Source organism: Leguminivora glycinivorella, chromosome 17, assembly GCF_023078275.1.
Source record: "Leguminivora glycinivorella isolate SPB_JAAS2020 chromosome 17, LegGlyc_1.1, whole genome shotgun sequence".
Taxonomy (NCBI): Eukaryota; Metazoa; Arthropoda; class Insecta; order Lepidoptera; family Tortricidae; genus Leguminivora; species Leguminivora glycinivorella.
Window position 1 is genome coordinate 20,577,559 of NC_062987.1, and position 21,955 is coordinate 20,599,513.

Consider the following 21,955-nt stretch of genomic DNA (forward strand, 5'->3'; position numbering starts at 1 on the left):
AAACCTGACCACAAATATATGACGTGAGGTATGAGTGAGGGCGTGGTGTTTCGGCGGTTCCGGGGCAACCTGCCGAACCCTACGCCGAGTCAGACGACGCAACGGAGCCACGCTGTTACGTCGTCGCTTAAATAGAATATTGTATTTTTTTTTCTTCTCTCTGTTTTGTATTTTTTACTGTTATGCTGTGTAACTTATTTGAATAATAAATAAATAAATAATAAAAATGACTACGCGCCATGATGCGGAATTTCATTAGAACTATTTTCTTCATACTAAACAGAATAACAGCGCCCTCCTGACAATAATCATATACTTATTTTAGGTGGCTTTAGAAACGCCGCTCCCGTGGCTCCAAAAGACAACTTGCGGCGAAAGTCGGCGTCCGAGTAACAGTACCAATGAAGCTGCCAGTCGTGCTGTGTGTGCTCGCGCTGGCCCCGGCCGCGCTGCCGGCCAAGTACATGCCAAAATGGAAAAAACAGGTATGTAGTATGTACATAATAATATTTAAAACTAGCTTTTGCCCGCGGCTTAGAGACAAAACTAGCCTATGTTCTCCATTCCATCCCTTCAATTATCTCCGCCTGAAAAATCACGTTAATTCGTCGCTCCGTTTTGCCGTGAAAGACGGACAAACAGACACATTTTCCCATTTATAATATTAGTGTATCGGAATGTGATGACTTGCTTACCTCCCTATTTTACAGTGATCAATAATTCTACTAATTATTCTACATTTCTACTTGCATCGGGACTTAATAGCTTTTTAAGATTTTAAGTTTTTCTGATATTTGCGAGGATGGTGATGGGATACACCTAGGGTTGCAAAAAAACGTTTTTTTTTCTAGCTTGCAAAAAAACATGAAAAAAAAACCGTGAAAAAAACAGTTTTTTTTCTGGAGTATGTTTTTTTCTAAAGGACGAAATCTCAAAATTTGCGAAACAGTTAATACTTTTATACGGTTTTTTAGACTTTATGTTAACTATTAAACGAATTTTATTCAATAACTTTAATTTCTGGTTTTATAAAACTAACATTTACACAATCTGTAGTTCGTAGTTGTCGCTACTGTTGACAACACCACCCCCTCTCCACGCTCCACGCCGCATCGGGGATTCCCCAATAAACGTTTGCATACTGAATGTTTATCGAATTAAAATGTACGTTATTGTTGTTGAAACGTTACAAATCACGAAAAACCATTATTGTCGTATTATTTGTTCATCTGAAAAAAAACATAATATTTAGAAAAAAAAACCATGGTGCTTGGTTATAGCTCACATAGATCCACTCAAACTTTATTTCAAATAAAGTGTGCCGGTCTTGCCCGCACTGACCTTAGTTAGTTTTCTTAGGGCCACTTGCACCAACGAAAATGGAGGGTTAACCCACCATTTTATATGGAATTTGACAGTTGACAGCCCACTAACCTTGAGCTGAGCGGGTGATGCATGTAGCCCTTAGTATTTTTTTTTTCTTAAAAATAAAACCATACACCTGCGATAGATATGTTACATCAAATATTGTTGAGAAACGGGCTTTACAATTAACTCTACTAAGTGTCAAAACTATGACATGTCAATCGCATATCGAATAGACAAAGTTAATCGAAATCTAGAACATTCCTATTCTAGATTTTGATAGAAAATCAGATAATGAAGTGAACGAAAATAAACATCAAGCCAACAGTGTAGCCAAGTTGTCAGTCGCTAACGCTCCGTGGCGAATGATACGTTGTCGGAAACAGAAGAGCGATAGAGAGAGTTGCGTATCGTTCGTGAGTGATTGACCTCTGTCTACGACTCTACGGGCTCAGCCGGCATTGCCGAAATTAAAGAGTTGACGGTAGACGAGCATTTCTTTTTTTTTCGCCACTTTTATGAAATGTGATATTTTTGAAAAAAATTATGGTATTCCTACTCAGAATCACTAGCTGCTTCAATCCTAGTAGTTAAAAAATTGTCCCATAAGATTTTTTCTTATTTTGTTACCATTTTCCATACATGTTGTGTGGGATAACAAAAGAGGAAAATAACAAAAATGTATGGAAATTCTGGGACACTTTTTGTCTCCCAGTGAGATTGAAAGTACTCGTGATTCTGAGTACAATTGACCTAAAATTCTTTAAAAAAATCAAAATAAAAAAATGGCAAAAAAAATGCTCAGACGCCGATCGAAACGCATTCTGGCTCTGTCGCGCTAACGCCGTGTCTTGTGTGGGCGACGGTCGCGCGACCGTCGCCGTCGCGTCTCATACTTCCGTATCGATAAGGTTTGATTTCGTATGCGTCGCATCGCCGTCGCGCGACCATCGCGCGACCGTCGCCCACGCAAGCCACGGCGTAATACGGAAAAGCTACGATAAGGATATAAGCGGTTGTGCATTTGGCTATGTATCCAGAGATTACTAAATATTAAGTTATTTGCTTCTTATAGCTGTTTCACATTACGGCATTCAATTACTTCACAAATGCTCTCATTGACTTTATAATACGGATGCAAAAAATGTAACAACCATAAAGACGCATAAACAATTCTATACCGTGTTTTTTTTCGTTAATTTCGACACGTAGCTAGGTTCATTATCAGGAACCACCCTGTATATCACTTTTAGTTAAATTCGCAAAAAAAAACATCATTTTCATACATAAATTACATAATAAATGAATTTATTAGTGTGAGAGACCCTTAAGAATAACATTCAAGTTAGTGTCAAGTGATTGACAAAACAAATAACATTAGGAATTGGTAAAGGCAGTCACACACGTGTTCAGTAATTATCTTTATTTTTTTAATAACTCGATAACCGTAATAGTTAAGACGCTAAGTTAATTGTATTTGATCTAAAAAAACCTTCCCTTAACGTTAACGGCATTTAATAAAAACAGGGTGTATATGAGCAAAAACAAGCACTAAAATTAATAAAGAAAAAAAAAGTTATGATTCTTTTTCTTAAAAATAAATAGTTTTTTGGCTTTGAGACTACGGTCACCGATGTAGTTAATCCATTTATGACTTACTCTTACTTACTCGCTTCGCTCGTGGTTCAACTATAGAATCCTTTCACTTGCTCGTTTTTCTATTCCACACTCGGCGTTAAAATACAACTTTGCACCCGTGTATAACACAAAACTTTTCCCCACACTATAGCGATTAAAGTACAACGCAAAAAACGCGTTTATCACTGCTTCCAGTAGTTCTACAGGTGGTAAAACATCTTCATCACTAGATTAACCCACTTTTATCAATTTTAAAACAGAAAATTTGCCTCTATTCAAGGTGAAATTACTTTATCCACTAGTGGATAAAATGCGTTTTTACCCGCTGGTATTAAAGGACAAAATAGTGTTTCCGAGCTAGTGAGGACAAAATCCGCACACCGGTTATAAATCAAAGTTTCGCCCATATAAATATTTTGGTTTATAATACAAATATAAATATAAATGTTTTGGTTTTGCTGTAGAATTTTTAGATTACCTACTTTTACTTCCTGACTTTAGGAAGTTTATGTCTTACCGTGCATAATATTTGGCATAATGCCATGATATACTAGTAATCTCCTTTAATCCTCAAAGGAGCGATGCATCTCGTGAGTCAGCGCTTTCTAATATGAGCGCGAGAAAGTCGAAGAAAGCGGGCCGCGAGGAAAACCCGGTGAAAACATACCTATACAAAACACACGGTCCTGCTACATACCATGAGGTTTTAATTTTTTTCCCCTCACTAGCTCGGAAACACGTGTTTTGTCCTTTAATACCAGCGGGTAAAAACGCATTTTATCCACTAGTGGGTAAAGTAATTTGACCTTGAATAAAGTCAAATTAACTGCTTTATTATTGATAAAAGTAGGTGAATCTAGTAATAAAGATGATTTACCACCTGTGGAACTACTGGAAGCAGTGATAAACGCATTTTTTGCGTTGTAGTTTCCTCGCTACAGTGAGGGGAAAAGTTTTGTGTTACACTCGGGTGCAAATATATTTTACTTCTCGTGTGTTAAAAAACTCGCAAGTTCAGGATTCTATTCTCGAACCACTCGCTTCGCTCGTGGTTCAACTAGAGAATCCTTTCACTTGCTCATTTTTCAATTCCACACTTGGCGTTAAAATACAACTTTGCCCCCTTGTATAACAAATAACTATTAGAACACACACTTCTTCCTTGCGTTATCCCGGCATTTGCCACGGCTCATGGGAGCCTGGGGTCTGCTCTGACAACTAATTTCAAGATGAGAGTTTTGAATGATTCACGGTTATTTTCATTAGACTTATATTGACCGGGATGTAGACCGTGATTACCTTTTTGATTTTTGTCGAGCTCCCAATATTTCGACGCAGTTGCATGATCACCCAAAACACAAACACAAAACAAAATGATGACAAAAATAAAAAACGGTAATCACGGTTCATATCCCGGTCAATATAAGTCTAATTCCAAGATTTGGCGTAGGCACTAGTTTTACGAAAGCGACTGCCATCTGACCTTCCAACCCGAAGGGTAACTAGGCCTTGTTGGAATTAGTCCGGTTTCCTCACGATGTTTTCCTTCACCGAAAAGCGACTGGCAAATATCAAATGACATTTCGCACATAAGTTCCGAAAAACTCATTTGTATGTGCCAGGGTTCGAACCCGCGACCTCCGGATCGAAAGTCGCACGCTCTTACCGCTAGGCCACCAGCGCTTGTTGTTTTAGAACACACACGACTGAAATTCTTTCGTGACCACGGCACGGCATGTGGCTTGTTTCACCGCGTTATCACCTAACAGTGACACTTCGCCGTTCATTGCCTATTAAACAAGTAAATGTTGACGCTGAGTAGGTTACTTATCTATCAAGCCTATGCCAAGCTCATGGTGAAATAGGCCAGAGTGCAAACTGGGTGTAATCTCTATCGCTCGTGCGTATTGGCGCGACAGAGCCAGACTATTTACCTTTCGCGGCGTTTCGTTTTCGTTTCGCATCGCAGAAATGCCATTCGGCTACGGCACTTGGTCGAAACGTCGATGGGAAAAGGGGTAAGAAATTGTTAAGTAGTTAATCTCGTTCCTCTATAATAGAAAAGTGACTCCTCGGCTTTTCGCTCCTTTCGCTCCCATCTGGCTCCCATTCTGTTGCGCGTGTGTGAGTGTACTAAATGTACTAGAGAGCAAAATCATTTGGGAGTAGTTCGGTCTAGTACAGTGCAGGGAATCGTGTCTTTTGTAGGTACTATTAGTACATGTACTACACAAGCCTACTCAATTATTTATTAATTTTTATTTTTACTTGGCAGGCTTGCGAGCTACCAGCCGTGCAAAGTGAGCACAGTCACTACGTGTGCGACGAGAAGGGCGAACCGAAATGCCTGCCCGGGTGGCAGGGCGACCTGTGTGACGTGCCCATTTGCAAGAAAGGATGCGATCCTTTGCAAGGTAAGAAATTGAGAACTTGTTCACCAGTGGGATGTTTTAAAGAATTGTCTGGAAACACCAACTTACGGACATAATCCAAGGTTCATACCTTCCCATCCACCTATTTTCATCTTAGAGGTAGATGCGAGCGGCGCGGTGATAGAACGCGGCCATTAGCGATACATTATGTCAACATATTTAGAACATAGCCGGTTGGCAAAGGTTGAAAAAAGGATCTAGAGGTTTTTGACGGTAACGTGCATAAAGTGCCTCGATGCCGAGGCAAAGGCCTTGATGCCGAGGTATTAAAATTTCCTTTTTTGGTAAATTAGGTATGATGCTATCCAGGAACTCTCAGATAACTGCTTCCCAAAGTTGTTTAGACTCTGACCCTCGAACGACCCTAACATAAACTGACATTCTTACGACCCCGACCAAGGCTGTCATAAAAAGTTCACATACAGTTTAATATTGGCACTCAATCATTTTAGGATGACACAATTCTCATGAACTTTGATCCACTATAGGTACTATTGCGTAATCTAATTACAGAACCTTTAACATGGATGTTACTTTGTTAACAGGTTACTGCAAGCGTCCAGGGGAGTGCCGGTGCAAGCTGGGCTTCTACGGCGAGCGATGCAACAAATGCATCCCCCTCCCCGGCTGCCAACACGGCTCTTGCAATGTGTCCTTCGAGTGTGTGTGCAAGGAGGGGTGGGACGGCCTCTTTTGTTCTGAACGTGAGTTTTATACATATTTGTACCTAGCAAACTAGTGAAATAAGTTGCGTAATGCAATTGTCAGCGTTATTTTGCTCTGCATCACTTTGCAAAGACTACTGGGGTGCAGTCATTGCCAAGGCTCACGTATTTCTTTAGTTTTAGCTCTGGAAACTTTTACTTTTTGTAAAGATCTCCGTGGCCCGAAGTTAAAACCAAATTCGAAGTTACATAGGCTACTTGCCCCCTAGTCAAATCAGCTTCTTTTTAAGAACTGTCAAAACGAATTTGAACGACTTTCTAATATGGAATTTATATGAAATCGAATTGAGTGACGTCACGGTCAACGCAGTTACTTGATATATTTCTACCTGACTTATTAAATGAAAATTGTTTTTAAAAATAACTTCTGTCTGAGTTTTTCTTATAATTATCTTTATTTCGTGCATGGTATAAAATATTTTATTTTAATTACAGTCAAGTTCCCTATTACACACACAGAGTTTAGTAAAAAATCTTTATTAAAAAAAAAGAAAACAAATAAACCTTCAAACAGCTGACAATACGGACCAAAACTATCATATTCATCAAAATAACAACCTTACTACACCAAGACATGATACATTTTAGTAAATTATGCCGATGCCGGCGCATCGACCTACATACTACCGCGAGGTCTCAACGGTTAAAAACATAAAAGGATGTTAATAGATATCACCGTTATAATCTCAATGCGCGACTTTTCTATTTGAACAGGTTTCTGTTTCTAAGATAGCTTTAATAAATTTTGTGATAAACTGTTCCTAGATGATCCTATGTATCCATTTGCCGCGTGTTTGTTTCGTGTATGTAATTAAGTCATTGTTACATCTTAGATAGATAGATAGATAGATAAGAACTTTATTCATTCCCACAACATACATGGTAGATAAAACAAAAGATAAAAGGCATGCATCTTAAAATAGAAATTAAAAGCTAATTACTTAGTTACATTTTTAAAAGAATACAAATTTTCAAAACCATGTGTCGTGGCAGAGAACAGGCGCTGGCTCAGCATTATGATGCGGCAAGCCACATCGCTGATATTCTGCCAGGACCTTACAAAGAAAAAGAAGACTTCAACACTTAAGCCTTAATTCCTGAACTTCAATATATGCTCACTATGTGTGTATGTGTGTGTATGTGAAGTTATGTGTAGTTATGTGCCGAGATGTAGCAATATCCTTCTCTGTAGCATTTGTGTATATTTTGATATACATTCTTAATACAGATTTAAAGTAGTATGTTATTTAAATTTGGAGGGAGATTCAGCCTTGAAGTTTTTGAAGGTTTAAGAGGTATATTCGATATTTCAATCTTGTGTCCCCTGTCAACTTACTTGTATAGTTCGTACCTAACTGTTCCCTGATGTTTATGCTGTCACTCGTTTTAGTTTTAGTTTAGTTCTTAGCTTAGTTTATTAAGTCAGGGTCCCACTGAAAATCAGCGCCTCAGCTTGCCGTTTCAACATGCTGAGTGGGATCCCATTTAGCATCTAGTTTGTGTTGCACTAAATGCGTTTATCACTGCTTCCAGTAGTTCCACAGGTGGTAAATCATCTTTATTGCTAGATTCACCTACTTTTATCAATTTTAAAGCAGTTAATTTTTTTAACTTTATTCAAGGTCAAATTACTTTACCCACTAGTGGATAAAATGCGTTTTTATCCGCTGGTATTAAAGGACAAAACACGTGTTTCCGAGCTAGTGAGGGGAAAACAATATTATAAATAATTGATCATGCCGATCAGCATGCTGAAAAACAAAACACTAATATTTGCAACTATCTACGTAAACCCAAACAACACAAAAATATGTTCTGTGACGCTTATGACAAACTTAATTACAGACTGTGAGTATTTTTTAAATTATCCAACTTGTTAATTCCCAACTTAACCATTTATCTACTGTCAGAAAATCGCGAAAAACTTTATGGACCCACAGATCTTTATGGTAACGGAATCTATTGTCACGTCATATCCGCTTACGTCTGTCTCGTCGCTAGGACTCTAACCAGGAACGTGACCACCAAAGAAATCGTCTTTACGACGCGTAAGAAAGCGAAAGTTTGTAACTGTACCTGTTTTGAATTAAACATACTTTACTGGCGTATTTTCTACTGTCAATTTCTATGGCTCTTAGTGATGATAAATACCTACTCATGATACTCTTACAAACATTCAGTAGGTATGTACCAATTAAGTACAATTTTCAATGTTTTGAATAGGCTAGGAGTAAGTCAAAACAGCTTCTTTTTAAGAACTGTCAAAACGCATTTGAATCACTTGCTAATATGGAATTAATATGAAATCGAATTGAGTGACGTCACGGTCAATTCAGTAATTTTATTTCTACCTGACTTATTAAATATAAATTGGATTTAAAAATAACTTCTGTCCATGTTTTTCTTATTATTAGCTGATGCTTTATTTCGTGCAAGGTATAATAGTATTTTATGCAACTGGTGGTTAAAAGAGGTCAAAAAAGGCGAGTGGCGTGGGTAACAATTTGAGGCGAAGCCGAAAATTGTTAATAAAGACGCCACGAGCATTTTTTGACTCAGTTAAACACCGTTGCATACAATACTTTTTCTACGACCAAGCACTTACCCTGAAAGAAAATTATAAATTCAATAAATACCTACTTTCAGTCATCTTAGTTATCTAGTGGACCACCTACCATTTCGAATATGCAGTTTGAGTGCAAACATGAAAATAAAATTGTCTATGGTACATGGTTCTTTGAAGCCTGGCCACTAAGACGAATCGAGTCGAGTTGAATCGAGTTCTCATACATTTGAATGCGATTCGACGCGTCGCCAATGATCGCAGCAGAAAACGAACGAGTCTCGACTCTGCGAATGCCAGGCTTTATCTGACATTCTAAGGTTGGCAACAATGTACCTATTTCATACAATATTTTAATTTTCTACGATGAAGTGAATGGTTTGTTAAGTTGGTAGCAATGTATTTACTGAACTGTAACAGCTATATCGTGCTACTGCTACTAAATGTTTTCAGGGTATAGACTAGATAGACTTGTCCTGACATCTTTTATGTAGGGTTTTAAAGTACTATGCACGACCTTGTAAGTCACGAATAACAGTACGAGAGTAGAAAAAATATTTTATTTTAAGAACAGTCAAGCTTTATAAATTAATTAAATTTATAAAATTATAAGATAGTTTGGAGAGCCTCGCACAAAACTTTTTGAGGAGCTTCTAACTGGATCACTTCTGTCAAAATCAGCTTTTTTGTAACTGAGTAGATCATTTTTGTCAAATTGTGATTAACAGCAAGTTGGAAAAAAAAAATTGGTTTTAACCGGATCGAAAATGTATGTGATGTGAATGTAAAGAGGAGGATTGTGTCAGGAATGTCAGGATGATTTTGATATCTTGAGTCCCAAAGTTCTAAGTATTTAAGATGGCGTTTTGTTTAGTACGTAGCTTGACCACAGATAGTAGTTAAAAAGGCTTAATTTTCCTGTAGATGTAGCACATTCAGCGTGATTCAGGTCCGGCGTCAAACACTCTGTAATCTGTGCGGCAAACCGTGCGCTGCATAAATTAGCCATAGTTAAAAGCTCCCGTTTATGGTAAGGCCTAAGTGCGTTTTCACATTATCCGATCCGATATCGGATGTAGGAAGGATTTCAAAGGAAAAAATCAAAGATAGCGGCTTAAATATATTGGATATGGGTCCTACAATCGGATCCGGAAGTGAAAACGCACTAAGTGCTGACCGATTTGCAGATATCTTACGCTTCGTAACGCCATGCCTTGCGTGGACGACGATAATTTTTGGCATTCCGAATTACGACCCCCTAAATCACCCAGTAAATTTGACGTTTCAATCAAAAATTTCTCATCATAAAATTCTCTAAGAAGGAGAAGAGGGTTAAGAATTTCACCACCCCCTTTCTTCCGGTGGGTGTCGTAGAAGGCGACTATGGGATATGGTTTAAATTGTGGCGTAGGCGAGAGGCTGGCAACCTGTCACTGCAATGTCACAGTTTCGTTTTCTTTCAACCCCTATGCCAAGAGTGGCACTGAAGCTTTAGTAGTTTCATGTGTTCTGCCTACCCCTTTATGGGATACAGGCGTGATTGTATGTATGTATGTGTATAAAATTCTCTTGTCATTTTCAGCGATCTGCCGCTCCGACTGCCACCAGACGCGCGGTTTCTGTGAGTCACCCGGCGAGTGCCGCTGTCGACTGGGCTGGTCCGGGCCCACCTGCCGCGCCTGCCAGCCGCTACCCGGCTGTCAGCACGGGTACTGTGACAAACCGCTGGAGTGCAAGTGCCTGCCTGGGTACACCGGCCTGCTGTGTCAAACACGTGAGTATAAAGTTTGTCATCCAGCAGATAAGAGGCGCTTAGCGACGGTAAAAAATCTCTAGACTGGACCAACAGGGCCGAAATACAAAAGAAAGGTTGCTATTGCGTAGTGCTCTTCCCTATTGGATGAGTGATAAAGAGACTGGGTTGGTCCGGGCCCACGTTTCCCGGCTGTCAGCATGGCTACTGTGACAAACCGCTGGAGTGCAAGTGCCTGCCTGGGTACATCGGCCTGCTGTGTCAGACACGGGAGTATCCAACTAAATCAGCGACTTCTTAATACCACCCATTAAGAAGTCGCTATAAACTTTCTATACTGAATCAACAGGGTCCGTAGAAAATTCCTCTTTAGCGAACGATGCGCAACTAATACGCAGACGCTTGAGTAGGTAGCATTTACCTTTTCATCCAGCAGAATAAGCATGAGGTTATTAGAGGCGGTATTGGACAGGAATGACGGTGTCGATTGCGATCATCATCATCATCCTCCTTGCGTTATCCCGGCATTTGCCACGGCTCATGAGAGCCTGGGGTCCGCTTTGACAACTAATCCCAAGATTTGGCGTAGGCACTAGTTTTACGAAAGCGACTGCCATCTGACCTTCCAACCCGAAGGGTAACTAGACCTTATTGGAATTAGTCCGGTTTCCTCACGATGTTTTCCTTCACCGAAAAGCGACTGGCAAATATCAAATGACATTTCGCACATAAGTGAAAAACTCATTGGTGCGAGCCGGGGTTCGAACCCGCGACCTCCAGAACGAAAGTCGCACGCACTTACCGCTAGGCTACCAGCGCTTTAGCTCACCTCAAAACATATTATAGTGATAAACTCGACTTTTTGTGAGTAAATAGGTATTCGGCATCGAAGCGTTTTAAGGGTATCTGAATGTGTGGATTTCAGTGCTCAGTTTAGGTGTTCGCCGAGTATCTTATAGGTGCGTACGGCTGTAGAGCATGTATAGAAAGTGAGATACTAACGCTTAAAGGCATTATTAGGTTGCATAAGCATAATACCAAACAATTGCCTAATCTTCCTTATCCTCTTCCAGCGATCTGCTCAACGGGCTGCCACAGCGAGCGGGGCTACTGTCGTCGTCCCGGCGAGTGCCGCTGCAAAGTGGGCTGGACTGGGCCCACCTGCTCCCAATGTCACCCGTATCCTGGCTGCGTGCATGGTACCTGCAGCAGGCCTTGGGAGTGTGCCTGCGAGCCTGGCTGGGGAGGCATGCTGTGTGATGAAGGTGAGTGTGTAGACTAGGACCCCACTTGTTCTGTCAGATGACACTGGCCCAAGCTGTGTCAATGTCACCTGCAGCAGACCGGAGCTGCGGCTCAGGCGTGTTGGGAAATTCTTAAACGCCTTCCTATATCCCACCCTGCTATCAAGAATTGGGGTAAGACATGGATATTATGTAGCAAGCGTCCGTGGCTCAGTTGGTCAAAGCGGCTGGTCCGGAGCACCAAAAGATCGCAGATTCAAGTCCTGCAGGAGGTGCGTATTCTTAAATGTTTCCTTTAAAATGAAAAAGTTCATAAGTACTTTTATAAAAATATTTAGAGCAGGCTCCAAGGGGATGTTCGTTTGCAAAAATAGCGCACCTCATTCTGACTTCTGATATATATTGTATAGATCCCGGACATCATATAAACAGATGTTGCCAACCAGTTTTGTGGTCCCGCTCCCCGCACCCCGGCAATTAAAGATGACATACAAAAAAATTTTTTTTTTCATCGAACCATGCCGTGTGGGGTATCAAATGAAAGAGCTTACTAAGTAGTTTACGAATATACGGCATACTATAGCATTTCTTACACTTCATTTAAGAATTTTTTTGAAAGTTTACTAAAATGCCCCATTTTCGAGTTAACTTTAAACCACTATTGCTTGAGATAGTTATGAATATATTTTAATAATTATTATTTTATATAGCTAACAAAAGTCCATTTCATACAAACTAATAGTTAATACAGTGAAAAAGTTGCATGGGGGAGCGGGGGAGCAATCAAAGATGGCGAGTTTCGATATTTCTCTCGTGGCCAAACGTTGTGTATAACTGTTGTTTTAGATTGTTTTTGTCCTGCTTTCCTCCTCCCGCTTTAATTTGTCAATTATATTGTCCCACAATGATATTCCACTCAGAAATCGAATTTTAAGAAATATATTGAAATATCGAAACTCGCCGTCTTTGATTGCTCCCCCCGCTCCTCCGTGCAACTTTTTCACTGTACGAACTATTGGTTCGCAAACAATGGACTATTGTAAGTTATTTAAAATAATAATAATTAAAATATATTCATTAGTTCTCAATCTATAGTGGCTTAAAGTTAACTCAAAAATGAAGCATTTTCGTAAACTTTCTAATATTTTTTTTAGAGAAAATGTAAAAAATGTTATAGTATGCTATATATTCGTGAACTACTCAATAAGCCCTTTGATTTGGTACCCCACACGGCATGGTTTGATTTTTTTTTTATAAATCTTTGTAGGTATGCTACCTACCTTTAATTGCCCGATAGGGGGAGGGGGACCACAAAACTGGTTGGCAACATCTGTTTATAGGATGTCCGGGATCTATATAATATATAATCAGAAGTCAGAACGAGGTGCGCTATTTTTGTAAACGAACATCACCTTGGAGTCTCGTCTAATTCTTTTCTTAAAGTTGCTAAAAAAATTATAAACTTAAAACTTTCTTTCCATTTCCAGAGCTGAATTACTGCGAGAAGAATCCAGACACCTGCAAGAACGGCGGCAAATGCCAGTCCCTCGAGTCCGGAGATGGTTACTTCCGCTGTTCCTGCCCCGCCGGCATCAGCGGGCGGAACTGCGAGAACCTGCCCGACAGCATGACTACCACTGAGGCTAGTAACTCTACGGAGGTTGTGACTACTGAGGTCACTACGGAGGCAGTGAAGGAGCCTAGTGAGGAAAATGAGACTGAGTAGTCATCTCACCGGGTCTAGCTAAAAGTAAAATCGTTGATACTCCGTGGCGAATGATATTCTGAATATTAATATATTTACTGCATCCGCTATAGCCAACGCCAATAAAAGCATTGGTCGTCCTATGTTACGGCATAATGACTGCGCCAAACGCGACATGCGCGCTTTCAACATTCCAGTGCATAAATGGGAGGAACTTGCAGAGGACAGGGAAAAATGGCGCAAACTGGTGTTTGACGGGCGTAAAATCCACGATGAGGCGTGGTTTATGACACTCGCAATCAAGCGAGCCAAGCGTCACCAGCCGGACACCTGTTCGCCACGGAGACATTACCCTTGCATGGCTTGTGGTCGCGTTTGCCGCTCCCGTATTGGCTTACACAGCCATGAAAAACACTGCCGTTCTACTGCTTGACAAGACACTGTTTTAATAGTCTGCATTAGACCTACACTGAGAGAAATTTGCATTGTGAATTTAACAAGTTCGACTTGTTGCGGTTTATCCGTTTGAATCAGCCAAACGTATGTTTAAAACAATATGTGTCAGGTTGTTTTTATAAAATCGACTTTTTTTTGATTCAAATATATTGGCGATTCAAATGACAAGTAGCTTGTTGTTTGAACCAAAGAGCACGTAGGCACTATTTTAACCAAAAAACTTGTTGAACGAACATGAAAACTGGTTCTATTTTCTCTCAGTGTACAGGCCCATGATGACTGTATCCATGGTTTAAAGGTGGTTTTAACGGTTTTATAAAAGTACACTCATGGACCCTACTGCGTGGCGTGGTAGCGGGAGCTTATTGTGCTAGTTTATTAACTGATGTGTAAGTTAAGAACATGCGGAAGAGAATAGAATATAGAATAGAATAGAAAAGAACATGCGGAAGAGGAATAGAGAGATAACTGCGATATGGTATGGAGCATCAACGATTCTACTCTTGGTTAGAAGGCCAGGGCTACCCGACATTTGGGCCTTTGAGCGTCGAAGTCTTGTCAGAAAAATGCACAGATGCGTCAAAGTTGCGTCGAGCAGCAGCCATAAAGTTGACGAGATATCGACGCTCGGGAGACGCTAGTGTAAGGGGTTACTAGGAAGAAGAGGGTCTTATTGTAAAATGCAGTTAGTAAACTGTATATTAACATTTTTTATGCAAAATGAGGTACATAAATGGTAAAGAAATTAAACAGTAACATTAAAAATCGAAATAAGATGTCATATAGAAAATATGACGGACATCACCAGTGGCGAATTCGAATTCGAATCGGATTCGAACCGGCGTCTTTAGTAATCCGGGCTAACGCCATGAACCCCTAGGCCACCCCGTCACAGCGGAAGCCGTCGATTTTTTCTTCTATATGCCATCTTTGTAAGACCAGGCGTTTAGTAACATTAAATGAGATTCCTAGTGACTTTTCTATTAATTGTCACTGTACGAAGTACGAATCATCAATTTATGGGATAAGCATCCCTCTATGGGATAAGTTCGCCTTTGTACTTCGCATCTCAATTTATGTTATTATTAATGTGTTTTTGTACAATAAAGCTACTACTACTACTACTTTATTCATGTATTTTAAACTCAAATGAAATTATTAATCTGTAAACTCCCAGGCATTTTCATGATCAAAGGAACTGATATGACTGAATGTATTTCTAACCTAACTTTCATAATTTAAGTAGTCTAATATAAATTATTACTAGTGTAAGTAATTTATTTTTATTTATTGTAAAAACATGACTGTGTGTACGCTGTAAGTAAATTATAGTACTTAAGTTATTTATTTTCTAGGATTAAGACAAAAAAAATAAACGAGAAATTTTAAACTTTGTTTTTGTTACCAACAAACTTGTACATAACAGTTTCACAAAGTCGCAACATGTACATTTACGCAATTGATTAACAAAATAGGAAACAGAGACGAATAGAGACTGTGCTGAGGGGAAAACGTAAGTATAGCGTATTTACCCCATACATTTGATGACTCTCCGTTTTTAACCCCCGACGCAAAAACGATGGGCTGTTATAAGTTTGACGTGTCTGTCTGTCTGTCTGTGTGTGTGTCTGCTGTGGCATCGTAGCTCCTGAAGTGATGAACCTATTTAGATTTAGTTTTTTTTTGTCTGTAAGCAGAGTTAGTCGGGAGTGTTTTTAGCCATGTTTAATGAAAATCGGTCTACTATGTCGCGGTACGGGGGTTTTTTCGAAATTTTAATTTTGTGGTTATCATTATTCAAACAGAGTTTCGAATAAACGTTAATTTATAACTGACATCCGATCCATATCATAACTAGAGCTAATTTGTGCCGAATATTGAAGTTCTAATCGGGAAAGGTAAACATTTATTAAGTTTCACGATTGTAAGGTATCTTTACTGTAGCACAAACTACATATATACAGACTGAGCCACCCCGTACCACAAAATGCGACTGTCAAAACGAAACTATTGTTTGCAGCGGAAATGGATAGATGTCGCTCATAGTCCCATTTGGCACATATCTATATTTAATAAATTTGCAAGCCTTGTCATCCGATACATCCGTCTCAGGTTTTTCTCTTCAATAATTTGACAGGTGGAACTGACTAACTATTTATTTTTATGCAGGAACATCGAAATGCCTGACATGTAGCGAAAGCTAGATGATACCGAATTTCGGGCAAATTGTCATGGCACGTTATGGTCTCATCAGAAGTTCGTTCGCTTTTCAATCCAGAGGTCACTGGTTCAAGCCTCGGTGGAGACACACTTAAAGATATCCAATTTTTTGGGTTTTATTATTATTTTATGGTTTTTTATTTGTTTAGATTTTTTTTGCGTAAGTTTTCACGATAATTCTTAATTATTTTGAACGTACATTCCAGAATAGGCAAAATATTACAACCTTAAGTGCGTTTTCACATTATACCCGATCCGCGATATCGGATGTAGGAAGGATTTCAAAGGCGAAAATCAAAGATGGCGACTTAAACATAATATATGCGATATCGGTCAATGAATAAAGGCAAGAAATTGGTTCTAGCTGGGAATTTTCTAGAGATTGAAGACATTCTTCCACCATTTGAACTTATGTGCAATAAAGTATAAATAAATCATTGGTTTTTGAAATTGTTGATATGTCATTTTCATAGGCTAACTGTAGGTACTATTGGGTTGGTAAGAAAGTAATGAGCGATCGATTGAATTCCACATAAAATTTTTGAGCAAGTTCTAGAATCTTCTATGGTCGAAAGTATATAAAGGGCTAGTCGCACAGTTTCTCGTCAGTCATTCACTAGCTGTCGCCGAGCTAATATAAGGAAGAAAATGGACGAATTAAAAGTGCATGTAAGGCATTGTTTACTATATGAATTTCAGTCTGGCCATTCAGCCGCCGAAGCAGTGCGTAATATATGTCAGCGTGTTGCTCCTGAAGTTGTGACTGAGGCCACGGCGAAACGATGGTTCCAGCGGTTTCGTAGTGGCGACTTTTCATTATCAGATCAACCTAAGTCTGGTCGACCGGTGAAGATTGATGTAGCCAAATTAAAAACCTTAATTGAAGGAGATCCGAGGCTAACGAGTCGTACTCTTGCTACCGAGTTAGGCTGCTCTCATGTCACCATAGAAACACATTTACACGAGTTGGGAAAAAACTACAAATACAGTGTTTGGATACCGCACGAACTTGATAGAGATCAACTAAACCGCCGTGCCGATATCTGTATACAACTTCTGTCTTTTCGCCGCACATTCAACTGGTTGGACCATCTTATCACTGGAGATGAAAAATGGGTCTTATATATAAATCACACATGCAAACGTCAGTGACTAGCTCCAAACGAAAAAGGAATAGAGGCACCAAAAACAGAGCCTCACCCGAAAAAAGTTATGCTGTCCGTTTGGTGGGATATTCATGGTATTATTCACTGGGAACTCCTACCAAGTGGAATGACTGTTACCGCATCAGTATACTGTAATCAGCTTGAAAATTTAAACCAAAAAATCTGTCAGAATCGTCCACAGCATGCTAAAGTTTTTTTCTTACACCACAATGCTCGCCCACACATTGCAAAAGTGACTCGGCTAAAGCTATTGCAATATTGGAGCTAGGTTGGAAAGTGATACCTCATCCACCGTACTCTCCAGACTTGGCACCTACGGATTACGCATTGTTCAGATGGCTAAGCAATGCCTTGAATGAAAAAAAGTTCGATGATCAAGCCCATCTACGACAGTACATAGCTGAGTTTTTTGAATCTAAACCTAAGAACTTCTTCGCCGATGCTATTCATTCTTTACCAGAACGATGGAGACAAATAGTAGATAACGAAGGCCGTTATATTTTTGATAAATGATTAAAATAATAAATTAAATAAAAATTACAATATTGGTTATGATTCGCTCATTACTTTCTTACCAACCCAATATATCATTCAGGGACAGGGTACAGGGTTTATAGTAAAATAAAAAGAAACTAGCTATAATAACTTTTAATTATAATATACATTACAAAAACTTGTTTCATTTACTTGAAAATATTAGAGGTTTACCATATCACAACAAATATATAGTCATCAATGCGATGAAATAAGTTCTCAGGAAATTTATTTAAAATGTGATAAGCCTTTAGTGGATGGCCTGCTTCTGCTTTTCTTGTTTTCGTGCTCGTTCATCCCATTGAAACTTCGATGTTTACGCATTTTTGTCAATCCGTTTCGATGTGTACACATGAAATAACTTCTAAATAAAAAATATGGATTACTATTATTGAAACTTATTTATTTAGTAGTAACAGCTACATGTATCGATACAATCAAAAAAAATCTTCGAATGTCTAGAGTCAAAATCCATCCAGCGTAACTTTTTTTATATCGTAATTGGCGCCAATGCAAATACATAGACATTTAAAAAGTTACCCAGTTATCGCTGGCAATAAAATTATGTTTATAATTAATAAACCTAAACATGAAATTAAATCAGTTTAAATAGTATTATTTTAAACAATGTTATACTTATCTAATATCAATATTATATAATTAATCATCAAACTTTTTAAATTGTTACTTTCGAACATTGCCGGAGTATAGACATCAGTATTCAGATTTTAAAAGCAATATTGATCTCTATTGCCAGTACTTTAAAGTTCTTTTCACATTAATAACAATACTGTACCTAATGCTGTAATATGCTAGGACTCAAATATAACATTAATTATACAGTTTTGATAAACAAAACCTTCAGGATCCATACTTTCAGAACATAAATTCGACTAATTTTGACGACATATTTTCATGAATCTTACAGTTCGCCCATCCTGATAAACAAAAATCACGTCCTCGTGATGTAACTTAGTAAAACAATGATTATTTCTAAACCAATACTTCAAAAATAACATTACATCAAACAGAAATATCTTAGTACATATTAACTTTACTCTCTTTAACTTACTCTACGTCTCTTAGTCAAATTATTAACTAAAATATACACGTACGGGAATCTGACCGCCGTGTCTTAAAAATAAATATACACGTACGGAAATCTGACCGCCGTGCCTTAAAAATAAATATACACGTACGGGAATCTGACCGCCGTGCCTTAAAAATAAATATACACGTACGGAAATCTGACCGCCGTGCCTAAAAAATAAATATACACGTACGGGAATCTGACCGCCGTGCCTAAAAAAATAAATATACACGTACGGGAATCTGACCGCCATGCCTTAAAAATAAATATACACGTACGGAAATCTGACCGCCGTGCCTAAAAAATAAATATACACGTACGGGTATCTGACCGCCGTGCCTAAAAAATAAATATACACGTACGGGAATCTGACCGCCGTGCCTAAAAATAAATATACACGTACGGGAATCTGACCGCCGTGCCTAAAAAATAAATATACACGTACGGGAATCTGACCGCCGTGCCTAAAAATAAATATACACGTACGGGCATCTGACCGCCGTGCCTAAAAAAATAAATATACACGTACGGGAATCTGACCGCCGTGCCTAAAAAATAAATATACACGTACGGGAATCTGCCCGCCGTGCCTTAAAAATAAATATACACGTACGGGAATCTGACCGCCGTGCCCAAAAATAAATATACACGTACGGGAATCTGACCGCCGTGCCTAAAAATAAATATACACGTACGGTAATCTGACCGCCGTGCCTAAAAATAAATATACACGTACGGGAATCTGCCCGCCGTGCCTTAAAAATAAATATACACGTACGGGAATCTGACCGCCGTGCCTAAAAATAAATATACACGTACGGGAATCTGACCGCCGTGCCTAAAAATAAATATACACGTACGGTAATCTGACCGCCGTGCCTAAAAATAAATATACACGTACGGGTATCTGACCGCCGTGCCTAAAAAATAAATATACACGTACGGGAAACTGACCGCCGTGCCTGAAAAGAATACATATGGGTACACACGTACGGAAATCTGACCGTCGTGTTAATATTATTGCATTTTACATAAAAACATTGTATTTACATTTATGACTGAAATGTTAAATACAATCAACTGAAAAACAATTAATCGTAATTATATACAGTTACTCTGAAAACTGCTCATTATCACTCTCATTTGTATCAGAACTTTCAGAAATATTTTTGTAACATAACCAGGGAAAAATTTTATCTACAGCAAAAACCCCTTTGTATGTTGTTGTTCCTTTTTTTGTTAAAGGTGTGTCCGTCACTTCATATCGGTCATTGTCATATACATTTGTAACCCTATATGGGCCTGATAACTTAGGAAGTAGTTTCTTACTCTGTCCTGTTACATGCGAAGTTCTCTCAACGCGGACTAAGTCTCCTACCTGATATTTAGGGGCAGCTTTTCTTTTCTTGTCGAATTGCTCCTTTTGATTATGTTGCATTTTAACAACATGCGCGTCTACCTCAGTCCTAATATTTTCTAGATTGTTAGAAACGTCTAACTGCGCGTCGTTATCTGTAATGTCTGGATATATTTCTGACATTAATGGACCCTCGTTAATTCCTGTTAAAGTAAAGCCGAAAAGAACCTCCGAAGGAGATTTTCCTGTTCCTTTGTTTACTGTATTATTTAATCCCCATTGCACCTGAGAAAGCTTTTCGTCCCAAAGTCTTTCATCATTCCCGTGATTTTGCGCTGCTAGTGAAGTTAATATGGTCCTATTATATCTCTCCACTTGTCCATTAGCACGTGGAGAAGCTACGGCATTTAAAACATGCTTGACTCCTTTTCGTTTCATAAAGTCTTTAAAACTAGCACTAGTAAAGGAACTTCCTCTGTCACTTATCAACCTAAACGGTGGACTGAAAAAATTGAAGTATTCATCTAGCGCTGCTATCGAATGTTTCGATCTTGTCGTTTTCACAGGTTTCAGTACTATGTATTTAGTATATGCGTCAACAATCACTAATATATATGTGTTTTTCTTTTTACTAGTAACAAATGGACCCACATGGTCTATATGAACTGTGTGGAAGGGTCTGGATATTTTTGGTATTGGGTGCATAAAGCCTTGTTTTTTTCCTGACGGTAATTTATTATGTGCACACTCGAGACAAGCATTAACATATTTCTTAACAAACTGACGCATGCGAGCAAACCAGTAATGCTGTTTTATTCTTTCAAATGTTTTTTCAAAACCAAGGTGTCCAATGTCATCATGGTTTTTTTTCATAATTTGCCATCGGCAACCTTTTGGCACAACCCATCTTAATCCTTCATCCGTATTTCTATACACGCGGTCTCGTTTAACTACGAAATTTTTACGAATATCTACTATGTCATCATAGTCCGTATTTGTTAGTATATTTTTAATTCGTCGTATTTCGGTATCATCATATTGAACCGTCGCCAACCAGTCATTATCAATGTTCAAGACATCATATGCTTCTATGCTTTTAACCACTCCGCCATCATTTGTAATTGGGTTTCGGCTTAGAGCGTCGGCGTGCAGCATTCCTTGCCCAGATCGATATATTATATCGCAGTCATATTCCTGGATTAGGCTCCACCACCGAGCTACTCGAGGTATCATGTCACGCTTCAAAAATGTCGCTCGCAAAGAGTTACAGTCAGTTACTATTGTAAAATTTAGACCCAGGACATATGGGCGAAATTTGACTAAAGAAGCGATTACTGCTAGTGTTTCTAACTCATAGGACGAGAAGTGGGATTCCTCTGGAGATGTCTGTCGACTGTAATACGCTATTGGTCGAAATAGCCCATCGTCTTGTTTTTGAAGTAACACGCTACCAATACCTGACTTACTGGCATCACTGTGAATTTGAGTCTCGGCTTTAGGGTTATACAAAGCTAATACTGGTCTTGATGTAAGGGCACTTTTTAACTTATTAAATGCATTTTCCTGATCAATACCCCACATCCATTTAGCTTCCTTTTTTAACAACATTGTCAATGGTTTGGTAATATCTGCAAATCCTTTTATAAAACGTCGGAAAAAACTTGCCAGACCTATAAATTGCCTTACGTTATGTACATCTTTCGGAGT

The 21,955-nt window shown here is 38.9% G+C and overlaps 1 protein-coding gene across 1 annotated transcript; it reads left to right on the forward strand.

The window, feature by feature from the left end:
• The first annotated feature begins 336 nt into the window (after positions 1–336).
• Positions 337–14,006, forward strand: LOC125235553 (neurogenic locus protein delta-like). Its single transcript, XM_048142150.1, has 6 exons — positions 337–485; positions 5,279–5,417; positions 5,981–6,139; positions 10,306–10,497; positions 11,550–11,741; positions 13,208–14,006. The coding sequence occupies exons 1-6, from the start codon at positions 402–404 to the stop codon at positions 13,444–13,446; spliced, it is 1,005 nt and encodes a 334-aa protein (XP_047998107.1). The 5' UTR covers positions 337–401; the 3' UTR covers positions 13,447–14,006.
• The last annotated feature ends 7,949 nt before the right edge of the window (positions 14,007–21,955 follow it).

Excerpts from the sequence above, each read along its gene's own strand:
- LOC125235553 (XM_048142150.1), top strand. The coding sequence starts at position 402 with ATGAAGCTGCCAGTCGTGCTGTGTGTGCTCGCGCTGGCCCCGGCCGCG. Across the intron at positions 6,140-10,305 it reads CGGCCTCTTTTGTTCTGAAC|CGATCTGCCGCTCCGACTGC; the intron begins GTGAGTTTTATA and ends TGTCATTTTCAG. Across the intron at positions 11,742-13,207 it reads AGGCATGCTGTGTGATGAAG|AGCTGAATTACTGCGAGAAG; the intron begins GTGAGTGTGTAG and ends TTCCATTTCCAG.